General features: G+C 53.8%; 1 protein-coding gene, 2 non-coding genes and 1 pseudogene across 4 annotated transcripts; 1 reads left to right on the forward strand and 3 right to left on the reverse strand.

Annotated features, from left to right (window-relative positions):
* LOC103263467 overlaps positions 1-662 on the forward strand; it is a 2,942-nt pseudogene extending 2,280 nt beyond the window's left edge.
* A 4,254-nt stretch (positions 663-4,916) lies between these two features.
* Positions 4,917-4,998, reverse strand: TRNAS-CGA. Its single transcript has one exon. It is a non-coding gene; the product is annotated as a tRNA-Ser (tRNA).
* Positions 4,999-5,443: 445 nt separating this feature from the next.
* On the reverse strand, positions 5,444-5,517 carry TRNAT-AGU. Its single transcript has one exon. It is a non-coding gene; the product is annotated as a tRNA-Thr (tRNA).
* A 632-nt stretch (positions 5,518-6,149) lies between these two features.
* PER1 (period circadian clock 1) lies at positions 6,150-21,697 on the reverse strand. 2 transcript variants are annotated; one of them, XM_008061124.2, is made up of 23 exons: positions 21,494-21,697; positions 15,599-16,015; positions 15,383-15,481; positions 15,134-15,288; positions 14,923-15,044; positions 14,630-14,831; positions 14,412-14,463; positions 14,134-14,276; positions 13,663-13,741; positions 13,479-13,585; positions 13,234-13,387; positions 13,028-13,136; positions 12,807-12,938; positions 12,457-12,562; positions 12,155-12,326; positions 11,932-12,062; positions 11,530-11,706; positions 10,639-10,881; positions 9,148-9,758; positions 8,555-8,741; positions 8,180-8,369; positions 7,737-7,887; positions 6,150-7,022 (listed from the first exon to the last, which is right to left on the reverse strand). In XM_008061124.2, the coding sequence occupies exons 2-23, from the start codon at positions 15,871-15,873 to the stop codon at positions 6,741-6,743; spliced, it is 3,879 nt and encodes a 1,292-aa protein (XP_008059315.1). In that variant the 5' UTR covers positions 15,874-16,015; positions 21,494-21,697; the 3' UTR covers positions 6,150-6,740. The 2 variants fall into 2 exon arrangements, with proteins under 2 accessions (XP_008059315.1, XP_021569655.1); XM_021713980.1 differs by lacking the exon at positions 21,494-21,697 and adding an exon at positions 17,470-17,565.
* Between the last annotated feature and the right edge of the window lie 783 nt (positions 21,698-22,480).

Below are 22,480 nucleotides of genomic sequence, written 5' to 3' on the forward strand. Positions count from 1 at the left end.
CCAAAAAAAAAAAAAAAAAAAAGGAAAGAAAAAGAAAAGAAAGCCCTGCTGATGCCAGTGCCATATCTTTCAGGCATGCTGGCCATTAGCTGTGCCGATGTTTGCTGCTGCCACCAGAGCCACTCCTATTGCTGACCGCTTCACTTTTGGAATCCTCACCAACCAGATCCAGGCAGCCTTCCAGGAGCCCCGTCTGCTGGTGGCTACTGATCCCAGAACTGACCACCAACCTCTCACAGAGGCATCTTATGTTAACCCGCCCACCATTGTTCTGTATAACACAGACTCTGCTCTGCGCTATGTGGACATTGCCATCTCGTGCCACAACAAGGGAGTTCACTCAGTGGGTCTGATGTAGTGGATGCTGGCTCAGGAAGTTCTGCGTATGCATGAACGTAGGCGTTTCGAGTAAACACCCGTAGAAGGTTATGGCTGATCTCTACTTCTGCAGAGATCCCAAAGAGATTGAAAAGGAAGAACAGGTTGCTGCTGAAAAAGCTGTGACCAAGGAAGAATTTCAGGGCGAATGGACTGCTCCAGCTCCTGAGTTCACTGCTACCCAGCCTGAGGTTGCCGACTGGTCTGAAGGTGTGCAGGTGTCCTCTGTGCCAATTCAGTGGTTTCCTACTGAATGGGTAGGGACAACCACTGCGTGGTCGTAAGCTGTTCTTCCACAGGCTCTTAAGCAACATGGAGAAATTAGATTGATGGAAAATAAACATCAGTTTCTAAAAATAATAATAATAAAGAATAGTATAAAGAACTCCTGGACACACTTTTCCATTCATTGTTACATTTGCTTTATCATGTCTCTCCAAATGTTATATAGATGTAAAATATTTGTTTGCTGAAACATTTGGGGGCACAAATTGAAATACATTTATTCCTAGTTACTGTGTGTGTTTCCTAAGGACAAGGACATTCATAGCATAATAGTAAATAATGCTCCACTTATCAAAATCAGGGCATTAAAATTAATATACTACTATTATTTTATCCACCATCACATTCAGATTTACTCACTTGTTCCCATGATGTCCTTTATTTTATTTTTGAGTCAGGGTTTCACTCTGTCACCCAGGCTGAAGTGCAATGGCACTCTCACAGCCACCACAGGCTTGACCTGCTGGGTTCAGGTGATCCTTCTGCCTCAGCCTTCCAAGTATCTGGAACTACAGGTGTATGCCACCACATCTGGCTAATTTTTTTTTTTTTTTATGAAGTTGTGGGGTACAGTTAAGGGTTAGGTATACAATTGCGTTTCATTCAGGCACCCTGTTGATATGGGGTGTTTTCCCGTTCCCAGACAGATATTTGCTACTGTTAATCCCATCTCCCTCCCCCCACCATAGTTTCCCAGTACGGTCAGTCATTTTCGTATAGTATTGCATTGGATGTTTAAGGTCCATTATATGAGTGAGAACATGTGATATTCGGATCTTTGTTTCTGTGAGAGGTCACTCAGTATTATAGACTCTAGTTCCATAATTTTTTAACTTATTGTAGAGACGAGGTTTCGCCATATAGCCCAAGCTGGTCTGGAGCCCGTGGGCTCAGGCAATCCTCCACCTCTGCCTCCCAAAATGCTGAGATTACAGGTATGAACCACCGTGCCAGACCCCCACTGATGATTTTTAACTCCAGCCCTGCCTCCATACTTGTTAGTTGTCAGTTTACTGTAAGTAAGATATTTCCCTCTCAAATTCTATTTATTTACTTGTATCTATTTAACTCAGTATGAACTTTGGATTTCTATTTTATTCATTGAATTATAATCCATTACAATACAATCATTATTCATTTTAATGCCCAAATTGTGCCAGATTTAGTCAATGGGAGCCCCTTTGACTGCAGCACCTAGCTGCTGTGTCTTTGTTATATACATCCAATAGTCTCTGAGTACTTTCTACATTCTGGTGTGACAAAATGTTCCAAGATCATCTTGGAATTCCCCCATCCCAGTTCTAAAACCAGACTTTTGTCTAAGGATCTCTGATTTCATTTTAGTAACCAAGATCCAGGCATTTGGTATGTTCATTGCTACCAAGTGTATCATTGCTTCTAGGCTTGCTCAGTTGACAGAGCTAGAAAATATGTGAATAGATTGTGTACGTGTATATACATTATCTATATACATTAAAAATACACATCATAGCCGGGCTCGGTGGCTCAGCCTGTAATTCCACGCCTTTGGGAGGCTGAGGTGAGTGGATTGCCTGAGTTCACGGGTTCAAGACCCGCCTGGGCAGCGAGACCTCATCTCTACAATAAACCGAAAAATCAGCTGGTCGTGGTAGCACATGCCTGTAATTCTGGCTACTTGGAAGGCTGAGGCAGAAGGATCGCCAGAGCCCAGCAGGTCGAGGCCGCGGTGGCCGGTAGCGGCCACTGCATTCCAGTCTGGGCGACAGAGTGAGACTCCAACTCAAAAACGAAAAACAAAAAAAAAAAACTACGTAGTCAGGCCAGGTGCCTGAAAATGAAAATATGTCAACAAAGTGAGTGCTTGTCATTACCTTCACCACTACACCCTGGCCCAAGTCACCTTCATCTCTCACCTAGGTTACTGGCTTCCATTCTTGCTCCTCATTCTCTTATAGTCTACTCTTTTTTTTTTTTTTTTTTTTTGAGTTGGAGTCTCACTCTGTTGCCTAGGCTGGAGTGCAGTGGCACACTCACAATCACAGCAACCTTGACCTGCTGGACTCAGGCCATCCTTCCACCTCAGCCTTCCAAGCAGCCAGAATTACAGGTGTGTGCCACCACACCCAGTTAATTTTTAAATTTATTGTAGAGATGAGATTTTGCCAAGTTACCCAGGGTGGTCTTGAACCTGTGGGCTTGGGCAATTCTCACACCTCGGCCTCCCAAAGTGCTGGGTTTGTAGGTGTATGCCACTGCATCAGGCTCCTTATAGTCTACTCATAACACATTGTGCAGAATGATCCTTTTAAAGCATAATTTAGATTCTGTCATTCCTCTCTATGACATCTTCCATTGGAGGTGTCAATATGACATCATAGTTTTATATATTTATTTATTTTTCTTTGAATCAGAGTCTCACTCATCCAGGCTGGAGTACAGTGACTCACTCACAGCTACTACAGCCTCCACTTGCTGAGCTCAGGTGATCCTTCCACCTCAGCCTTCCAAGTAACTGGAAACACAGGCTTGTACCACCACACCCAGCTAATATTTTGATTTATTGTAGAGACAAGTTCTTGCCAAGTTGCCCAGGCCGGTCTCAAATGCCTGGCCTCAAGCGATGCTCCCACCTTAGTCTCCCAAAATGCTGGGAGTACAGTCACGTGCCACTGCACCTGGCCTCAACTGAAGGAATGGAATTTCCATTTACTGAGATGGAAAGCCTACAGATGAAGCCAGTTTTTTTGTTTTGCTTTGTTTTGTTGTTTGTTTGTTTTTGAGTTGGAGTCTCACTCTGTCGCCCAGACTGGAGTGCAGTGCCACTCCCGGCCACCGCAGCCTCGACTGCTGGGCTCCGGCGATCCTTCCGCCTCAGCCTTCCAAGTAGCTGGAGCTACAGGCACGCGCTACCGCGCCCGGCTAATTTTTTGATTTATTGTAGAGATGAGGTCTCGCCTGCCCAGGCGGCTCTCGAACCCGTGGGCTCAGGAAATCCACTCACCTCAGCCTCCCAAAGGCGCGGGATTACAGGCTGAGCCACCGAGCCTGGCTTGAAGCCAGTTTTGGAGAGAAGTTTCGTTTGCACTTTTTGAAACTGCGGTCTGTATCAGATAGATATCCAAGTGGAGATGATATATGGGCAATAAGATATTGGCATCTGTAATTCAGGGAAGAGTTCTGGAGCTGGAGATGAAAATCTGGGATGTGTTAATGTATAACCTGGTGTCTAAAGTCATGAAGCTGGAGATGACCAGTGAGTACCGGTAGAGAAGAGGTTGGAACATTAAGCATTGGAAACACTCCAACATTTAGAGATCCAGAAGATGAGGAAGCAGCAAAGGAGTCTGTGAATGAACTACTGATGAAGTAGACAGTAGTGTGGTGTCCCAAAAGGCAAGAGAAGACAGTGTTTCTAAGAGGGGAGAGTAAGCTTCTCTGTCAACTGCTGCTAAGTCCAGTCAATGGATTTAGCAATATAGTGATCATTCGGCAACTTTAACAAGGGCAAGGGGTGCCTGACTGGAGAGGCATCAGAGAAGAATGGGAAGATGGAATTGGAGACAGTGAGTATAATTTGTTCTGCTTGCTTCAGGGGGGACCAGAGAAATGGAATGGTAGTTGGAAGGGGTGTGGGGTCAAGATCGCTTTTGTTGTCTTGCTAGTTCTAAATTGGAAGAAATTAGTATGTGTTGGCTGATGAGAAAAATTTGATGGTATAGCAAAAAAGCAATGGCCTTGTGTGGGTCGGGGGAGACGGAAAATCTAGTAAGTGTAGGTGGACGCATTCATCTACACTAATGAGGGAGAGGAACAGTATGTGGTCACAGACTGAACGGGGTAGATAGGGAGGGAAGGAGATGCAATTGCGACTGTCTGTGGGAAATTCTTCGGAATGCTTTATTTCCTTGGTGAATCAGGGAATAAAGGTGAGGGAAAATAAGGGATTTGTGGTTTGAGGTGAGAGAATAAATAAAATAGCTGTATAGGAGAGTAGGATGGCGAATGGATTTAAGAAATGTAGCAAGATTGCTGAGAACCACTAAGGAACCACCTGAGGTTGGGTGGAGTTACAATTTGAAGTTGTCAGTAAAAAGGCTTTTGCACGTCGCTGGGAAGCCGAGGCTCGCAAGAGGGCGCTCGCGGGCCGGTCCCGGGTGACTGAGTCCCTGAAATCCTCAGAATAATGCAAGAACTCTAAGGGATGAAAGGGCTGGAAAACAGACTGCTTCCTCCTTCTCCTTCGGAAGCAGAGATACTGTCAAAACTACTGACGCTGTGAGCAGGATTCGAACCTGCGCGGGGAGACCCCATTGGATTTCGAGTCCAACGCCTTAACCACTCGGCCATCACAGCCGCGTGCGGCCTGGGCCCTGCGCAACTATAGCTGCCTATTAACACGCCCGCCTGCTGCCGACTCCACCCCCGCTGTTTCGAGATGTTTATGCGCGTGCGCTTAGGTTCAGTGACTCTGGCCGTGCCTTCCATCGAGAAGCCTTAAGGTTGGAGCGGCATCTTTCCCATACTCCTCTCCGCGCACAGGACGGCCCCAACAAAACGGATCCAAACCCACGCCCAGTCTTGCATACCCTTGAGGGAAGACTACGGGGTGCCTACTCCATCGTGGTTCCTGAAAGTGAACCGGGAGTCTTAGCTTCCAAATACACATCAAAAGTGCACGGGAACCTAAGCCCAAAGAAGGATTGGCTTGAAAGAAGAAGAATCTTTGGAAACAACGACCCTTTTGAGGGTGGTGGAAACGCACTGCCCGCGGCAATAATATACCACTTTATACGGGCGCAGGCACCGCTGGGATTCGAACCCAGGATCTCCTGTTTACTAGACAGGCGCTTTAACCAGCTAAGCCACGGCGCCGACGAAAGACCGCTTGCGTCTCGAGATACATCAGCTGTTAGCAGGTGCCAGTACGTGATAAATAATCACTAAATAGTAACTAGAGGGTTTTCATGGGTTCCTTTCCTAGTTACCTCTTCCTTTACAGGTTGTGAAGCAGATGGTTTTAACGCTCCGACTTCCCTCCTCCCACACCTTTGGGGGGCTAACTCAACTATGAATGAGCGCATAACTTCATGTCCCTTAGCTTCCTGGACTGACTGACCTGCTGAAAGGCCCTCTCCTGTGTGGTGACCAAGAAGCTAAAGCAGCCAGACATTCTCAACTGTCTCAGGGTACCATGGAGTTAAGTAGGTTTCCCCCTACCTGGGCTGTGACCAGGTTGGAGCCTGCCCAAGGCCTACTATAAGCTGCCTCTCATCTCTCCCTCCCAGGACAATCCCAGCTGAAGCAATGATAGTGAGAATACAACTGGAGTTAGGCGTAGATTCAGCGGGCTCAGCAAGACCCCTCAACTGGAAAGGATGTGCAAAGAGGAGGAAAGGGGTTCATCAGGGGATCAATTGCCCACCCTCACTACAAACTTCACTGTGGCAGGGCCACACCTCCCCGCAACGGTACACTCGAACTTCAAACTTCATTCCACAAAGACCTGGGCTTTTTTTCTTTTTGTATTAAAAAAGTAGTAACAGACACAATATCAAAAACACAAATGCTGTAGGTAGAGGGTGCAGCTGAGAACGCCTGGGTCCCACCTGAGGGGCAGCACCAGGGACTCCATGGCCCACCAACCTCCCCCACCCTGAAGCAGCTAGGGGTTCCAACCCCTGGGTCCTGCTTGGGCCTCAGGCTCTCCTCCTCCCATCTGGAGAGGAGGTGGGGGAGAGCTGTCTCCCCCAATAAATAAGTGCAGCCCCAACTCTCGGGACTGGACTCAGGCTCAGCTGGGATTTGGAGAAACCACTTCAGCAGCTTGTCAGCAACCTGTCCAGGGGAGAGTACACCCAACCAAGGGCGGTAGGTGACCCTCCCCTGGGCTGGGCTGAGGAGTTCCACCCTCTGTTCCCTGAAAGGCCAGAGGCAGCCCCTAGATCCTGGGCTGGCGCTGGGGGTCCAGCCCCCTACGGTGGGAGAAGCTGGGGCAGTTTCCTATTAGTTGGTCCAGCCATATCCGAGTTCTGAGAATTGGGACACAGGAGAAGAAAGCCTCTCATGGACTTGCAGAGATGATCCCCAAATGCAGTCTAGCTGGTGCCATTTTCTGTTGTGGGTAAGGCTGGACTGGGTGAGCTCCCACCTTGTTCCTCCTCCTCCTCCATGGCCAAGTCCTGAGAGCTTGAGACGTTGGCCCCAACGTGGGCTCGGGCCTCCTCATGGCCCTCCCCCTCACCACTGCCACCATCACCACTGCCCCCCTCGCCTCCACCCTCCTCCATGGGCTCCAGGCCCAGTCCATCCAGCTCTGAGAAGAGTGGGTCATCATGGTGGCCAGGGTCTTGGGTGCTGCTACCACAGTCCACACAGGCCTTGGAAAGAGAAAGGGGATATGAGTGAGTCAGGCATGGTCCTTTCTGCTAATATGTCAGCCCAGCTTTCCACCCTTAGCCCAATAGTGCTTCCCAAAATGTCCTCCCAAGAAGCACTAGTTTATACAGATGCTCCTGGGATCCAAAAAGGCTGGAAAATGCTTTGTATGCTCTACCTAGACCCCATTATGGGACAGTCACAATATATAGTAATATAGGATAGGCTCAGAAAAGTTCTGCAAAGACTCATGTGACTTAATACTATATAATCCAGCTGGGCGCAGTGGTTCAAGTCTACAATCCCAACACTTTGGGAGGCCAAGGCAAGAGGATTGCTTAAACCCAGGGCTCGAGATCAGCCTAGGCAATTTGGCAAGAGATCTCATCTCTACAATAAATCAAAAAATTAGCCAGGCATGGCAGCACGCGCCTATAGTTCCATCTACTTGGAAGGCTGAGGTGGAAGGATCGCCTGAGCCAAGCAGGTCAAGGCTGCAGTGGCTGTGAGTGTGCCACTGCACACCAGCCTGGGCGATGAAATGGGACTCCAACTCAAAAAAAAGAAAAATACTATATAATCCAGCAATAAACTTAGTAGAATTAGCATCCTTCAAATTTAATGATCCAAGGACACTGAAATCAACCCTTAGACTCTAACCCTTGAATTTGAGCTCGATTCTTTCTTTTCTCCCTGTCCCAGGCTTCTCCTCTCACCATCACATCGAGAGCCCGAGGCAGCTGGCCCTTCCGGACCCAGGAGTGTACAGCACCCAGTTCTCGCCGCTGGTCCTCGGAGAACCGAGGCTGCTGTTTCTGCATTGCCCGGAGCCGTTCCCGGTCCTGCTTCAGCACAGAGGTCATGTCCCTGTCCAGGAAGGACCGGGACCCATGAAGTTGGCATTCTTCCTCTACCACAACTACCCATCCACCGCCTCATGCTCCTCCCCTGAACCAGGACTATGGGAGTTCATGGTTTCCAAGACCAGGATACCTGCTCTCAGCCTGGGAGGAACTAATGATAGGGCTCCAAGGGGGAGGGCGTATGATGTAACCTCCAGGGAAAAGCCAGCTCCAGAAAAGAAAATCCCACTTTAGCAGAGTGGGCAGACCTCCCTGTCTCTGAGAGGAAGGCTAAGGAGGCCCCTGAAATCCCTTACCTGGAGGGCACTTGGTAGGTCATCATGACACGCTGGTCAGCATTGGCCATGAGCAGCCAAATGGGATCCTGAAGCACATATTTAATGACCTGGTCCCCAGGCTCAGCCCTGGCCTGAGCAGCCCCAGCCTCAGCCTCAGAAGAGTCAACGCTGCCAAAGTATTTGCTTGTGTGGCTGCTCTGACTGCTGCCTGCGAAACGGGGGCAGGTCAGCAGAGAAAGGCTGGCCAATGCTCCTACCCCCTGGGCCTCGTAAGGCCTCCCACATGTCCATCCCAGCGGCCTTAGGAAGCTCAGCCAAAATGGGGCCCGGCCTCCTAACTCCCCAGTCACTGCCCTGCCCTGCCCTGGGAGGCGTTGGAGGGTGGGCACTCACGGGTGATGCTGGCTGAGGTGCTGCCCGCCTCATGGGAGCCTGAACCAGACCCAGAGCCCAAACCAGAGCCCAAGGAGCCTGAGGCTGCAGAGCCTGTGCCAGAGCGAGAGTCTTCTTGCAGCAGCAGTTCAAGGAGATCACTGGAGCCAGAAAGCGCGTCCTGATTGGAGGACTCAGTTACCTCCACCTGGGGGAGTGGGCAGGACATGGGGAGGGATTAAGGGATCAGCACCTAGGCGTCCCTTTAACTGCTTCCACTGGTCAGGAGATACACCCAACTCAAGGGATCTCTGCTCCCCACTCCATTACAGTGGGGCCAGGCTGAGAGAGAAGAGAACTGGCAAAGAGTAGGGACGTGAGGCCAGACCCTTTCCAAGTGGCAAGTGAGCTCTCAGAAGTTACAGAACTGTTCCTTTACAGAGGAGGTAGTCAATTTATGCCTCATTCAGAAATCCAGCTAGGGTCTCCCTCCCCTGACACGTCTTGGAGACTGACACTGATCCAGCAGAGGGCAGGAGACAGCACAAAGTAGAAGAGGGGCATAAGTTGAGGGCTGGGGGGCTGATAGGAAGATGCAGCAAGTCAGTGCTCACCAGTCTGGCCTCTGGCTCAGCAGCCTCCTCACTGGGAGGTGGGGGCCCAGCACTGCTCCCAGGGCCCCCTGCAACAGCAATCCCCTCAGCACGGGGGGGCTCCTCAAGCTGCAGCAGATTTAGCTGGAGCGGGGAGCTGCATCTCGAGTTGAACAGTGGAGAGTCTGGGCGGTGGGGAGGGCTGGGGGGCAGTGGTGGCAGGGATGGAGAGGGGGAGTGAGAGGCAGGAGTAGGAGGCCCCTCAGCAAGGGTCTGGGGTACCCCATAGGGATAGCTGGGTGGAGCAGGAAACAAATAGTTAGGGAGTACCAAGGCCACCATTGGGGTTACAAGAGGGGCAGGGAAAGCAGCAGAGGGCACAGATGTGGGGGCAGGGGGAAGAGGCTGGGGGTTTCCTCGTGGGGAGAACACTGGAAGGGGGTAGGGCTGGACCACTGCTGGGAATGGGTTAGTAGCTGGTGGGGGGGGCCAGGGAGCAGAGGGTGGCACAGGTGAGGGGTGTGAGACACAGCAGGGGGCTTCGGCCCGGGGGCTCTGGTGGTGGCGTGAGCGCTTGGCTTTGGATCGGCAGTGGTGTCGGCGGCCAGGGGGTGCAGGGCCATGATGGCAGCCTGTGGGAGAGACTAGGGTTAGAGAGGGCCTCAACCTGGGGTTTAATGCCACAGCTGTCCCCACTGCCCTGCCACTGACCACAGAGAGGACAGGCAAAGGCCCCAGAAAGAGTTTCTCAGTCCACAAAGATCAGAGGGGACTCAGTAGGTGGAAGCACCTTCAGGGAAGAATCACAGGAGGCAGGGACAAGGGGATTTATTGAGAAAGGAGAAAGGGCAAAAAAAAGGTTACACGAAGGGTCAAGCTGGGAGTGTGCAGAAGATAGAGGCACACTGGTAGATGGGAGGAGGCAGGGTAGGTCCATGGATGAACAGGTAGGTGGCTCTGGTCCATCCACCAAAATCCTGCAGACATTGCTGGCCCAGGTGTACCTCCTGCCAGTCGAAGCTGTGTCCTGCCTAACTTGCGATGGAGCGAAGAAATGGACTAGAAAGCCTAGTCTTGAGTCCTGCGTCCACCTGCATGGGGTCTCCCTCAGACACCTGGATGGACTATTTTCTATCTGTCCTTGAAGCCCAGACCCCACCCAGTGTCGACCAGAATCTATACAGATCTCTTGACAGAGAAACTGAGTCTTAAGTAAGCATACTTCCTGCCTCTGCCCCCAAGCTAGGTCTGAAGTAGCTTACCTGGAGCAGAACACCTCCGCCTGCCTGTCTCAGTGCCAGCCCCCCAGGCTGCCCTCCTCTGGCTACAGCCTGGAACCCCGGCCTAGTGGGGAGGAGCTAGCGAGGGGCCTATCCCTAGGCAGGGCCCTGGTGGTGGAAGCAGCACCAGCCTGGATCCCTGGAGCAGGAACACCTTCCTCAAGACCCACCCCCCAACAGTCTGGTGCTACACTGGGCAGAGGGCAGGCTCAGGGAGGCCCCAGGTGGCTACCTCGCTCGCCAGGGGCTGAGGGGGCCTTGGAAGAGCCGTCAAGTCCACGCAGCCTGCCAAGATCTCGGAAGCGGCTGAGGAAGGCTTGCTCTTCCTTCTGTGTGTGCAGGGACAGCACGGCCTTGGTCAGGCCCACTGGACGGTAGGTATCTGGTGCTGGGTCAGGGGCTACTGTGGGGCTGGGGGTCGGGCTGGGGGCTGGGCCTTGGGCTGGGCCAGGCAGGTCCTCCATCATGATGATGTCTGAGGAAGGTGAGATGGGGAAAAGGTCATCAGAATCACCATAGGTATCAACACATCCAACCACACCCTCCCTGTCCAATGGCCTAGCTAACCCCTGGCCTCTGGCTCACAAGCCTGAGCCTTAGGTACATCTCTTGGTCACCTCCTTGCTGAGTGCTGGCCCTGGACCCTCCTTTCCATGCAAAACTGTCCTGGAGGAGAGAGGATACTCACTTTCCTCCAATGTCCACTACCCTGCCAGGAAGCCCCCTGGGATGACCCCTTCACAGTTCTTATTAGAAGGGAAACCCACCCCTTGCCCTTCCCTCCCATATTTTCGAAGTCTATACCCAAAGACCCTTCAGGGTATTTACTATTTCTCGCCTTAAGACCCTCGGTGATCAGCACCTTCAGGCCGAACCCCACCCCACCCCACTCCAGACATTGTGTTCCAACTGACAGTAAGAACACAGGAAGCAGAACGGGGGAAAGGGCAAAGAAGCAAGGGCCAGCAGGGGTGGAGAGCAAGAGGTGGTAGCCCCAAGCTAAGAGGGAGGTTTCCTTCTCTCCATCAGGGACTGGAAGGGGAGGGAAAAGGCAGACAAGAGGAAGCCCTAGCTGGGGACCAAGTGGAGCTCAGGCACAGCTCCCTCCACTCCACACCCATACCCGACTCCGGGGGCTTCTTGTCTCCCACATGAACGATGGTGGAGCTGAAGCTACACTGACTGGTGACAGACACCACGCTCTCCGCCTTATTGGCCAGGGTGAGCGGGCTCAGGGTGCCTCCCACCACTGGCTCCTTCTGCGAAGTGGACCCCTCCCCAGACAGCACTGCCGACGGATCTGTGCGGAGAGATGGCGCCAGTTACCACCCCCACTCCCACCGGGAGGTCAGGAAGGAGATCCCAGGGAAGAAGGGGAGGGATTAACAGTAGGAAGAAGTCTAGAGATCAGAAGGCTGGGGCGGGGGACAGAGTGAGGTGGGGGCCCCAAAGGCAGAAGTATAGAGACACAGGACCACCAGGCCAGAACTGGACAGTGGGAGGAGGGCATGAACTGGGTCTTTACCTTTCTTGGTCCCCACAGGGACTGGACCTGTCCTCTGCTTGTCATCATCAGAGGCTGAGGAGGCAGTGTAGGAAGAAGAGGAGGCACATTTACGCTTGGTTGTGCTGGGGATGTTGCAGCTTTCCAGGTACCTGGTGATGGGTGCAGCACAGGGAATAAGGGCAGGGCCTGGGGTCAGACAAAGGTAGGGCCTGAGGGGAAGAAGGTGCCAGGCAGGCCTTACCTGAGGATACTGTCCAGACAGTTGATTTGCTGGTAGGAGCAGCTGGAGGCTTCTTTCCTCTCGGCCTCCTCAGGGGCCAAGGTTAGTGTGGACTGGATTGGAACAGGAGCCGTCTCAGGCTCTAAGTCTGGGGATTGGCAGGGAAGGGCCTTGACCTTGAATGTGCCTGTAGCTGGGGCAAAAAGAAAAAAGAAAATGGTCTTTCCAAGCTCACATGGAAAAAAAGGAAATGTACTGGGGGTGAAGGTCAGGGCATCACCAAGTCTTACTCCTCACCCACATGCATATCTTCACCAACTCACCAGGAAGGCGAGGTCGCGGTGGGGGCCGGGCCCGAGACTCAATAAAAAGCTGCTGCCCCTGGTGCTTCACCAGATGCACATCTTTACAGATCTGCTGGAAAGTCACCTGTAGAACAGAGCAGAGCAGTAGGTAGCATTGGGGGTGCCTGGCCAGTGTCAAGGGCCATGGGCACAATAAAACAAGAAGGTACCAGGAGGGAGGCATGGAGGCCTTGATGGCAGGACAAAAAAGAAAAGGCAGGGAAGAGAGGGAAAGGGAGAAACAAGGCAAAGCTCTGGGACTGGCAATGCTAAATCCAAGGAAGACAGAGAAGTGGGCGATCGGGATGAGGTGAGAAAGGGTCACTCACCGGAGCAGGAGGCCCAAGCCCCTCAGCATCACCCCCATTGCTATCACTGGAGGAGCCAGGGCTGTGAAGAGGGCCTGGGGATGTCACAGGGCCAACTCCACAGAGTCCCGTGGGGCTGGGGCTGTGCACAGGCTGTGGCAGGGAGAAGGACAGGTTAGTTGCCAAGATTCTGCTTCCCACCCGCTTCTGCATCTCCCAAGTCCCATCTGCTCAACTCTCACCTGCAACAGCAGCCGGTGGATCTGTTCTGATAGCTCCTGGATATCAGTGTCCAGGGATGGGGCTGGACTGGGAGCCGGGGGAGTGAACACGTCCTCATTCAGGGGTGCTCTGTTGGTCAGGAAGGGTGAGTCCAGCTCTGCCCCCAGTCCTGCCCCTCCTGCACAGCCCTATCTCCAGTGCCAGCTCTGGGGCATGGCCTACTTACGTGCGTACTTTGTGGCGGCCCAACACAAAGGCTACCTTGCGGCTCCATGGGTGCACAAAGCCAGCCCAGCTGGTGTCCATGGTGATGTACTCCCCATTACGGGCACAGAAGCGAATAGGAGAGTGGTCAAAGGGCTGGCCCGCAAGCTGCAGGACTGATGGGAGTGGGATATCAGATGAGGGTCAGCAGGAGAGAGAGCCAAGTTATATGCAGAGACAGTGGAGAGCAGGATGAGAGAAACTCACTCTTCTTGTGAATGGCCAGCATGAGGGGTCGGTCCTCAGGATGCAGGAACAGGAGCACTGGGGCTCCCAGGAGGTCCTGGGGCAGATAGCCCAGCAGTGGGGCAGCCCTGAAATGAAAGGAGGCATCAGAATGGCCATGGCCTCAGTCCTAACCACTCTGCTTTCCTCCAGGTCCTGACCTTACCTTTCATCCACATCCTGGAAGAGGCAGCTGGGTGTGTGCCGTGTGGTGAAGATCCTCTTGTCGGGGGGAATGCGGGGAGCTGAGGGACAGAAAATATAGTCACTGGGTTTCAGAATGGTCCACACCTCCTCAGCCACTCTGCCAGAGGCTCAGGCTGGCTGGCCATCCTCCCCACAACTCTGCCCTGGGGCCTAGAGCCCACGAAGATGATCTGGGCCATTCTTGGGCCTCGTACCAATAATAAAACTGAGATCAACCAAAGCATTTTTTTTTGCCCTCCCCTCGGTCAAGGCTCTTATCCAACTCTACCTCTAAAGAGGAGTCAAACTTTCAGCCTTATAATACTTTTCCCTGTTCCAAAATCCTAAGGGACTGATGCATGCCTCCCTGTTTGATGTTCTGTGCCTCACCCCAGCCTAGAGAAAATGTCCTTCCTCCCACCTCCGCCAGGCCAGGCCCCAACATGCCCACCTTCGTAACCCGAGTGGATGCGTTCTGCAATGAGCAGGCAGCACGGCTGTGCAGAGGCCCCATCTGAGACCCGGATCTTGGTCACATATGGGGTTAGGCGGAATGGCTGGTACCGAGGCCCTGGATCCCGGTCAGGACCTCCTCTAGCAAGGGAGAGAGGAGCAGTCAATGGAGGTCCATCCATCCCTCCAACCTCAAGGCAGTCGAAGCATACACAGCAAAGACATTAGAGAAGGTATAGAAGGAGGAAGAGGCCTGTTCCCATTCTCCCCACCTACCTGATACGGCAGAAAACAGACTTCTCCTGGGTGAAATCCTTAAGGCCTGAGCCTGGAACAGACCAGTAGGGCAGTGAAGGAGGGCAGTAAACAAAGCCCCTGCCCCTTCCCTAGGCTGAGAAGGGCCCATCAAGGGAAAGCTTGGATCCCTGGCCCCTCACAGTAGGAGCTTTCTGGGACTGCTACTCTCTCCTCACTTCAAGCATTTGCGTACTCACCTGCTGAGGCTCCAGTGCCCCAGGTGGGCAGACGAGACGGGGCAGTGGAACCATAGAAGACACCCACATCCTGGGGAGCCAAAAGCTCTGAGAAGCGGGCACCTCGGAAGACATCCCGCTTGCAACGCAGCAGGATGGGTGCCTGCTCCGAAATGTAGACAATTCGGCCAGTCAGGAAGGAGACAGCCACTGAAAAGGTATCCTGGTAGGAGGGCGAGAGCAAAAACAGAATCAGGAGCTGTGGGGGTGGGGGAGGGGGTGTGTCAGGATGGAGAAACCAGGATGCAGCTGACCTGGTTGCGAAGCGTGTATTCAGATGTAATGTGCTCCAGCTCCTCTAGGCTGTAGGTGGACATGTCCATGGCGCAAGGCTCACCTTCCTCCAGGCTCCACTGTTGGTAGTATTCCTGGTTGGCTGCAGGAGAGTGGCAGAGCATTCAGTAAGGAGACTGCCCCACCCAGTAGCCCACACCCTGGCCATTCCTTCTGGGAGGTACCACTCACCCTGCACCTGCTTGACACAGGCTAGCGCATACTGTAGTGTGGCCAGGGTCCCAGAGCGGCCCTTGCCTCGGCGCTCTGGTGGCAGTCGAAGCTTGAGCTCCCGAAGTGCTGTCATCAGTTCCTTTTGGGTCCTCGCCCGGGCTGACTGTTCACTGCTGCAAGAGCCACAGGGAAAGAGGGAGTAAAGACATTAGCCCCAGAGCTCAGCTGCTTCCCCCAGACCTCTCCCCTAGCCTTCATCCCACATACCTGCAGCCACTAGTAGATGGGTTGTCCTGCTCTGAGCTGGCACTCAGGAGGCTGTAGGCAATGGAGCTGCTGGGTGGGGATGGGCTCTGAGAGTTTGTGCTAGAGAAGAGCAACAGGCCCAAGGTAAGGGGCAGGGGCCGCAGCACGAGGCCTGGCACCCAGTTTAGCCTACTCACAAGACCATTCCTAGACCCCGCTGTACATATCCATATATACCTCTTGCTGCTCTCAGTGGTCTCCAGCAGAGCTGAGTCCTTGCCATTGCCAGATGAGGAGCTATGGGAGCTCCGCTGAGATGCACCCCTGGACTCAGGCCCATTAGACTCATTGCCACTTGAACCATTGCTGTTGGCATCGGTGTCATCGGCCAAGCTGGGTCCTGGGCAAGGTCGGTGTTGTGGGGGCCCAGGGGGTGGAACTCCTCCCGAACAAAAGGATTCTCCAGGCCTGGGGTCCCCTCCCCCATCAGCCCCTTCTAGGGGGCTACTCATGTCTGGGCCATGGGGAGGACAGGAGAACAGGGAAGGCGGAGAGGCCACCACGGATGCACAAGGGGGCCTGGAGGCCTGGCTGAGGGAGTGAAGTAGGAGATCTATGTCTCTGAGAGTTGCGAAGTTCAATCAGAGCCAGTACCTGCAGAGGGAGACCAGGAAGGAGGGCTTGGAGAAAGCTGGGCTGTTAACCCCACAGCAACTGCTGGCTTCACTCAGACCCTCCCCTGCCTTTCCCCATGTTCTTGGGACCCAGGTCTGGGGCTTCCAATAGGGAGCTGAGGTAACCTCTGTTTCCCATCCCCATAGGGGGGCTTCAAGTAGAAAGGGGTCTCTCTAGGGCTTTCTCCCACATCCCCCTCACATACCCCGTCAGCGTGGCCTAGAACCATGGCTGTGGGCCAAAACCTGGACACTATCCATTCCCAAGTTCCCATCAGGCCTCCACTCTGCCTGGGACTCGAAGGCCACAGAGCAGGAGGTGAGCTGGGAGCCTCCTATATTTAGGCCTTCAAGCTAATTTTACCCGGGGGCGGTGCCACCCCCGCTGCACATGCGCCGACATGCGCGGGGCCCCAACACGCGCTTCCGCCGCCGCCATGGTCGCCAGGGAAACCGACGTCAGTCGCTGAGCTCAGCGGTTGCTGGAGGGACCACAGGAGGGCGGGAGGCACGACCCCTCCCCCATTTCCCAGCGGAAGCGCGGGGGGGAGGGACGACCCACTCCCACACTGGCAGGCGCCGCTGGGGATCGCCCACCCGAAACATATACCCAGTCTCAGGACTCCCGGTGGCCGTATGAAGAGGAATGGCCTATCAGAGTTGCAGGGCTGGTCCTGGCCTCCCCAAGATACACAATCGCCACCGCCTTCTGCGCAAAAGCCCCCCAACCTGACTCTCGCCTTTATCCCAGTCATTCTGGTCAAGACAACACAGCCTTTCCTTCTTTAGCCCATACCCTCTCCTGACCACCAGAACCGAAGCTGGCACCTGCCATCGTCAAGGACCCGGGAATCCTCTCTCCTCAGTCCCCTACTATTCTAGCCACCGCCCCCAATCCAATCCTTGGGCAAGGGAGACAACAGCCCCCTGACAGTTCTTCCCCTACCCCCGTCCAACCACACCCCCACCCCTGAGCATTTTCTGAGCGCAAGGAGAAAAGGGAAGGCTGTGGCCAACAGCAGGAACTAGCACCGGGAACGGGATGTTCCAGCCCGAAGCGGGCTGACATCACAACCGGCGCAGGGCCAGGGACTCGAGAGGGAAGGGCGGGGAGAGCCGAAAGCCTGAAAGGGTCCTAGTATCGGGGCAAATTCGGGAACCCCCGAGTGACGAGAAAAGAGGGAGTATGCGTGCCCGCTGAGGGTCGGTTGTTGGTCCAGGAAGGTTGGGACGGGGGACAAAGCAGTAGGAGGAAAGGGGAGCGGGTCAGGAGTGGGGACACCCGGTGCAGGATTGCGACGAGCATCTAGGTCCCCGGGGGCAGAAAGGGGGGGTGGATAGCGTCTGGGCCGGAAGTGGCCCATCAGATTGGAAGTGGCAGCAGTCTGGGTCGGGGACCGAGACGGGCTTCGGGGTGGCCGCGGAGATGCCTACCTGACCGCGCGAGTGTCCTCCGCCCGCCTGCCCGCCACCGTCCCAGCCCGCAGCCGAGTGGAAGCTCCGCGGGGCGGGGAGGCGGATTGCATAATACCCGGCACTGCCCCCTCATTGGCCTCCTGCCGGCAGAGCCGCAGGCCCCGCCCCCAATTGGCTGGGGATCTCTTCCCGGCGCCTGATTGGCTACTGGCCCCCACTGAGGTCAGGGCTGTGTCACACACGGGCGCACGTGGACCTGGGTGCTGGCGCTGGGCTGAAGAGCTCCAGACACCGCCCAGCCAATGGGCGCAGGAAGCCTCGTGCCCATTAAATAACGGCAGGGAGAGGAGGGAAGGTAAACTGCACCTCTTCAAAAAAAATGTCCAAGCCACAGGAGGTACTCGAGAGATCGTTTTTCCTGAATGGACCAGCCTTGCAGAACAGAACAACTTGGCACCTTGGCCTTTCCAGGGGTAGAGAAAAGGAATGCAGACCCTGGGAGTTGGACTAAGCTAGATTAGATGGCTGGTCCCTGAGAGGAGCAAGAGACACAGAAACCTGGCTTGGCATTTCCTGGGTCCCCTCCCTGCTTTGTCATCATACATAATGAAGCCCTTTTACCTAATCGTTTCCTCTAACACTTCAAGTCCTGAGAGGAGGACAGTAGAGGATCCACGTATGATTGGGAAAAAGAGGTGAGTAGGTGGAGGGAGGATGCAGACAATGGAAGGGGCAGCCAGAGTAAATAGAGGCTGTGAAGGGAAACAATGGCAGGTACTTCTATGGCCAATCAGAGAAAAGGTCTCCGGGCCACCTATTTGGTGACCTAGTATTTATCTCCAGAGGATGCAGCCACCCAGTTAGGGCTGCCCCAAAAGTGGTGGCCAGGAAGCCAGTACTACACAGGGTTGAAGGGGTTGGCAGAGAGAAGAGGCCAACTGGGGCCCTAGACCGAAAAAGGTAGGGCGGGGTGGCAAGAGCTTTCTACACTTGGAAATGAGAAAGCCAATATGCAGGGGCCCAGCAGGAGCCTTATCTGTCTCATTCACTGTACTCCCCAGTGCCCAGGACAGGACACAGTAGGTGGCCAATAAACATGAATATTTTTGTTTTTAACAAGGATTGCTAGTGGAGGTAGGGAAAGAGTTTCAACAGTGGAGAAGAGGATGGAAATTGTAATTCTTTTAAAGGGGAACAAAGCCGGGTGTGGTGGCTACAACTGTAATCCCAACATTTTAGGAAGTGAAGGCAAAAGAGGACTGCTTGAGCAGGAAAATAGCCAGAACTCATCTCTACAGAAAAAACAAACAAACATTTTTAAAAATGAGCTGGGCATGGTAGCACGCACCTGTAGTCCCAGCTATTCAGAAGGCTGAAGTGGAAGGACCACCTGAGTCCAGGAAGTCAAGACTGCAGTGGGTCGTGATCCTGCGACTACACTCCAGTCTGGATGAGACTCAACTCAAAAAAGACCAAAAAAAAGGGGTGGGGGGAATAGTTCTAGAAAGAGAACGAGGCTTAATGATTTGGGGGAGTAAAGTGCCATTCTGGATCCACGAAGGCTGCAGTTACACAGTTCTTTCATCCAGGACTACTGTAATGAGTAGTTCCTCTCAGGACTCCCTGGAAACGTGGGTAGCAAGGGAAGAGGCCCCAAGCAGCTGCTGACATAATCAGCTGTGGGTGCACGCCCCTCACTGTCACGTGGCTTAAGCTTTCCTTAACAATGGGGGAGGGGGGACGAAGGGGGAGGGCTCTGTGGGAAAGCTGGGATACAGGAGTGTTATAAATTAACCCAGAACAACCGAAAAAAGGAAAACACAGAAAACGAGAGATTGAGAAGCCTGGCTTCGCAGTCTCCTCACCCTGAAAATGACCATCCCCCCAAACTCATACTGTGGCCCCCGTCCTTGTTTCATTTTCTTTTCCAGAAAAGACACGTCTTTTCTGGAGACATGTTTTTTCTCCCTCCTCATCTCTCCTCAGGGATTTAGGTGTGATCGCCCCGACCCAGGCAATCCTTGCTCTCCCACCTTCTTCTCCATATCCGTCTTTTGCATAGACAAAAGGGTCCAGGTTCCAGCAGCCCCACTTGCTCCCAAAGCCCTGGCTGTCCCGCCTCACCATCCCCACAGTAACCAGGCGCTGCTGCCGTCAATGGAAGAGAGGGGGCGGGAGACAGCGGTGACGTCAAAGCGGAAGAAGGAGGCGGAGCGAGGCACCCGGGGAATGTGGGGCAGGGAGGTTGGAAAGGCTGGAGAGGCAGCGGTTTGGGAGGCGGCCAGCCCGAGAGGGCGGCGGCCAGCGCACTTGGGAACATCGTGTTCTCTTGGCTGGTGGCCCAGGACATGCACCCAGCCCAGGCGCCTCCCCCAACCCAATGCCAGAGATTCCTGGAGAGAGGATTAGGAGGAAGGGGTCCTCCTCCCCCACCCCACGCCTGGCTTTCTTTTCAGGACTCTCATCTGTGGGCCCCTCAGCTTATTCTTACAGCTCCTGGCACTGGCTTTTCCCCTCTCCCAAACTATACTGGTACCAGCTGGCCTGGTACCAAAAAGCCAGGGCGGGGAAATTGGAGGCCTAGGCTGTGGGAAAGAACACGCACCTTTGCTCCCTCCTAGAGGCCCCCTTCAGAGCCTGAATCTCTTGTTACTATGGCAGCAGAGAGAGAGGGAGGAGGGGTAGGAAGAAGAATAGGTCTAGGATGAGGAAATCAAACTGAGACAGATCAAGTGGCCCAGTCTGGGTCCTGGATCCTGGGAGAGAGAAGGGAGGAATGAAAGAATTTGGATTGGAAACCGAAGACCAGAAGAACCAGGAAGAGATAAATGGGGCGGGGGGGTGGTCACCAAAATTTGCAGAAAAACATGAGAATGTGAGAATAGTTCCCAGCCACAGCATTCACACAAATCTCTCACCATGACACAGACATTGTGTTAAGGTCTTTACATACAGTATCTTATTTAATCCCCAGAACAACCCTGTGAGATGAGTATTAGTATCCTCAGTCCATGGGGGACGACTAAACTAAGACTTAGAAATTACTAACCTTGCCTAAACTGTTTGCCTCATAACATGCTCTCAGTTTCTTAGCAAATGGAGCCCTGGGTTCAAATCTGACCTCTAGTAATGGCTTTTCATTCTGCCTTTTTTCCCTTCAGGAACCTGTGAGGTATTACCTGGCCTCTAAGCTGCAGCCCAGCACTGGCAAACGCGGGCCTCTCAAATATTCAGCCGATTCTAAGTCTGGTGCTGGGAACACAGACTCCATCCAACTCCTCCTCCCCTTGGGCCCAATTTCAAGACATTCTATTTGTACTCCCCACATACTGCTCATCATAGCCGGTTTTCCCATGCTCACAAAGTCCTTGAGATCACTTTAGCAAACACAAGCCCCAGTGGTTTCCTAGTGACCCCACTTCCTCACCTTTCCACCTCACCCTAGGTCACTTTACCACAGGCTTGTTGTTTGTACAGACACCATAGCACCCTGTTGGTGTCTCCCCACCTCCGGGCTCAGGAAGACACATACATATCCGAACTGCACAGCCCTACTACCCTGCCTCTATTTTCACGGATAGCTCCGAGGCCCAAACCCTCTCCTTTACACATGAGAAAGACACCCAGAGATGTGACTGGCTCCAGGTCTCAAAAATCTCATCACACCACTCTTTCTCAAATCAGCATGCCGACCCTCCAGTACCCTCCCACCTGCCCTACCAGGCATCCCTTTAGCCTCAAAACATCTGCCTCTTTCAAGTGCTTAAGGCGCCTACACAAACAGCAACTATGCATTGAAACATCGCCTCCCCCAGGCAGTCAGGTGTCCAGGTACCTTAGTGCGGTGAGGAATCTGCTGTCAGAAACTCCCACCTATCCCTCTAGAGTGTCTGAGTTCGCCGTCCCTGTTCTGCACAACCATCAGCGCTCCCACTGTGGCGATCACGCATTTGCTCCATTAACACCCCTCCTGACCGAATACATCATCCCAGAAAAGCCCAGATCGACCGCCCCTCTTCGCTCCCGATCCCCGGGCACTCACTGCTCGGCGATCACGCAGAGTCCAAATTTCTTCTCTACTGGGACTACAGACTACACCGGCTCCTCCAAACCCGCCCACAGGCCGGGCCGCCACGCCCCCCAAGCTTATTGGCTTAGGGGCACCGACCCATGCCCCGCGCCGCGTGCAGCGGCGGGGCCCCAGCACAGACTCCATTGGCACCTCCGGCCGCCGTCATCTTCTTATTGGTCGGCATGCCAACCAGCAGAGATAGAAACACGTGCGGGCGGGGATGCTCCAGGGCGGTGATTGGAAGCCTGATAGGAAGCCACGCCCCCACATACTTCTGAATCCTTATTGGCTGTGGAATTAACCCGACCCGCCTAGATCTGTGACGCAAATAGCAGTCCTGCCCTCCGGAGTTTCTCATAGGCTGAGAAATCTTGGAGCTGTAAGGGACACGTGCCGGCGGACTCACGCGGCAACTTGTTTACCCAGAAGCTGGGGATTTTCCTTGACGACACCCATGCTCCGTACAGAGAAGTCTGCGCAAGCGCACGGAGCGTGACCTGCACGCAGGCGCAGATATGAGCGGCGATGGCGTAGGTGGGGGCACTTTGTGCAGAGACCCGGGCGTGACAAGAGCGCCTCCGGCGATGGGGCTCCTCGCCCTGGATCCCTGAGGCTAGAACTAGGTTGAAGGCGCCTTCAGATCTCAGCATGGCATCATGATGACGACGATGAAGATGACAGCCGCTTCCTGATTGTTTTGTGAGTCAGGCCACGCACGCCACAAAAAAATCCAAGGAAGTGGGTTCCCTTACTACCTACCGCCTCACAAATAAGACTGGGATCCAGAGAAGTTACGTTATCTGTCCGAGTTAATACACTAGTCAGTAATGGAATTGACATTTGAACCCAGGTCCCTGACGTTAAAAAAGGCGGGTCCGCAGGGCTCGGTGGCTCAGCCTGTAATCCCGCGCCTTGGGAGGCTGAGGTGAGTGGATTGCCTGAGCCCGCGGGTTCGAG

This window comes from Carlito syrichta, unplaced genomic scaffold (assembly GCF_000164805.1).
Source record: "Carlito syrichta isolate Samal-C Ts95f unplaced genomic scaffold, Tarsius_syrichta-2.0.1 Scaffold305117, whole genome shotgun sequence".
Taxonomy (NCBI): Eukaryota; Metazoa; Chordata; class Mammalia; order Primates; family Tarsiidae; genus Carlito; species Carlito syrichta.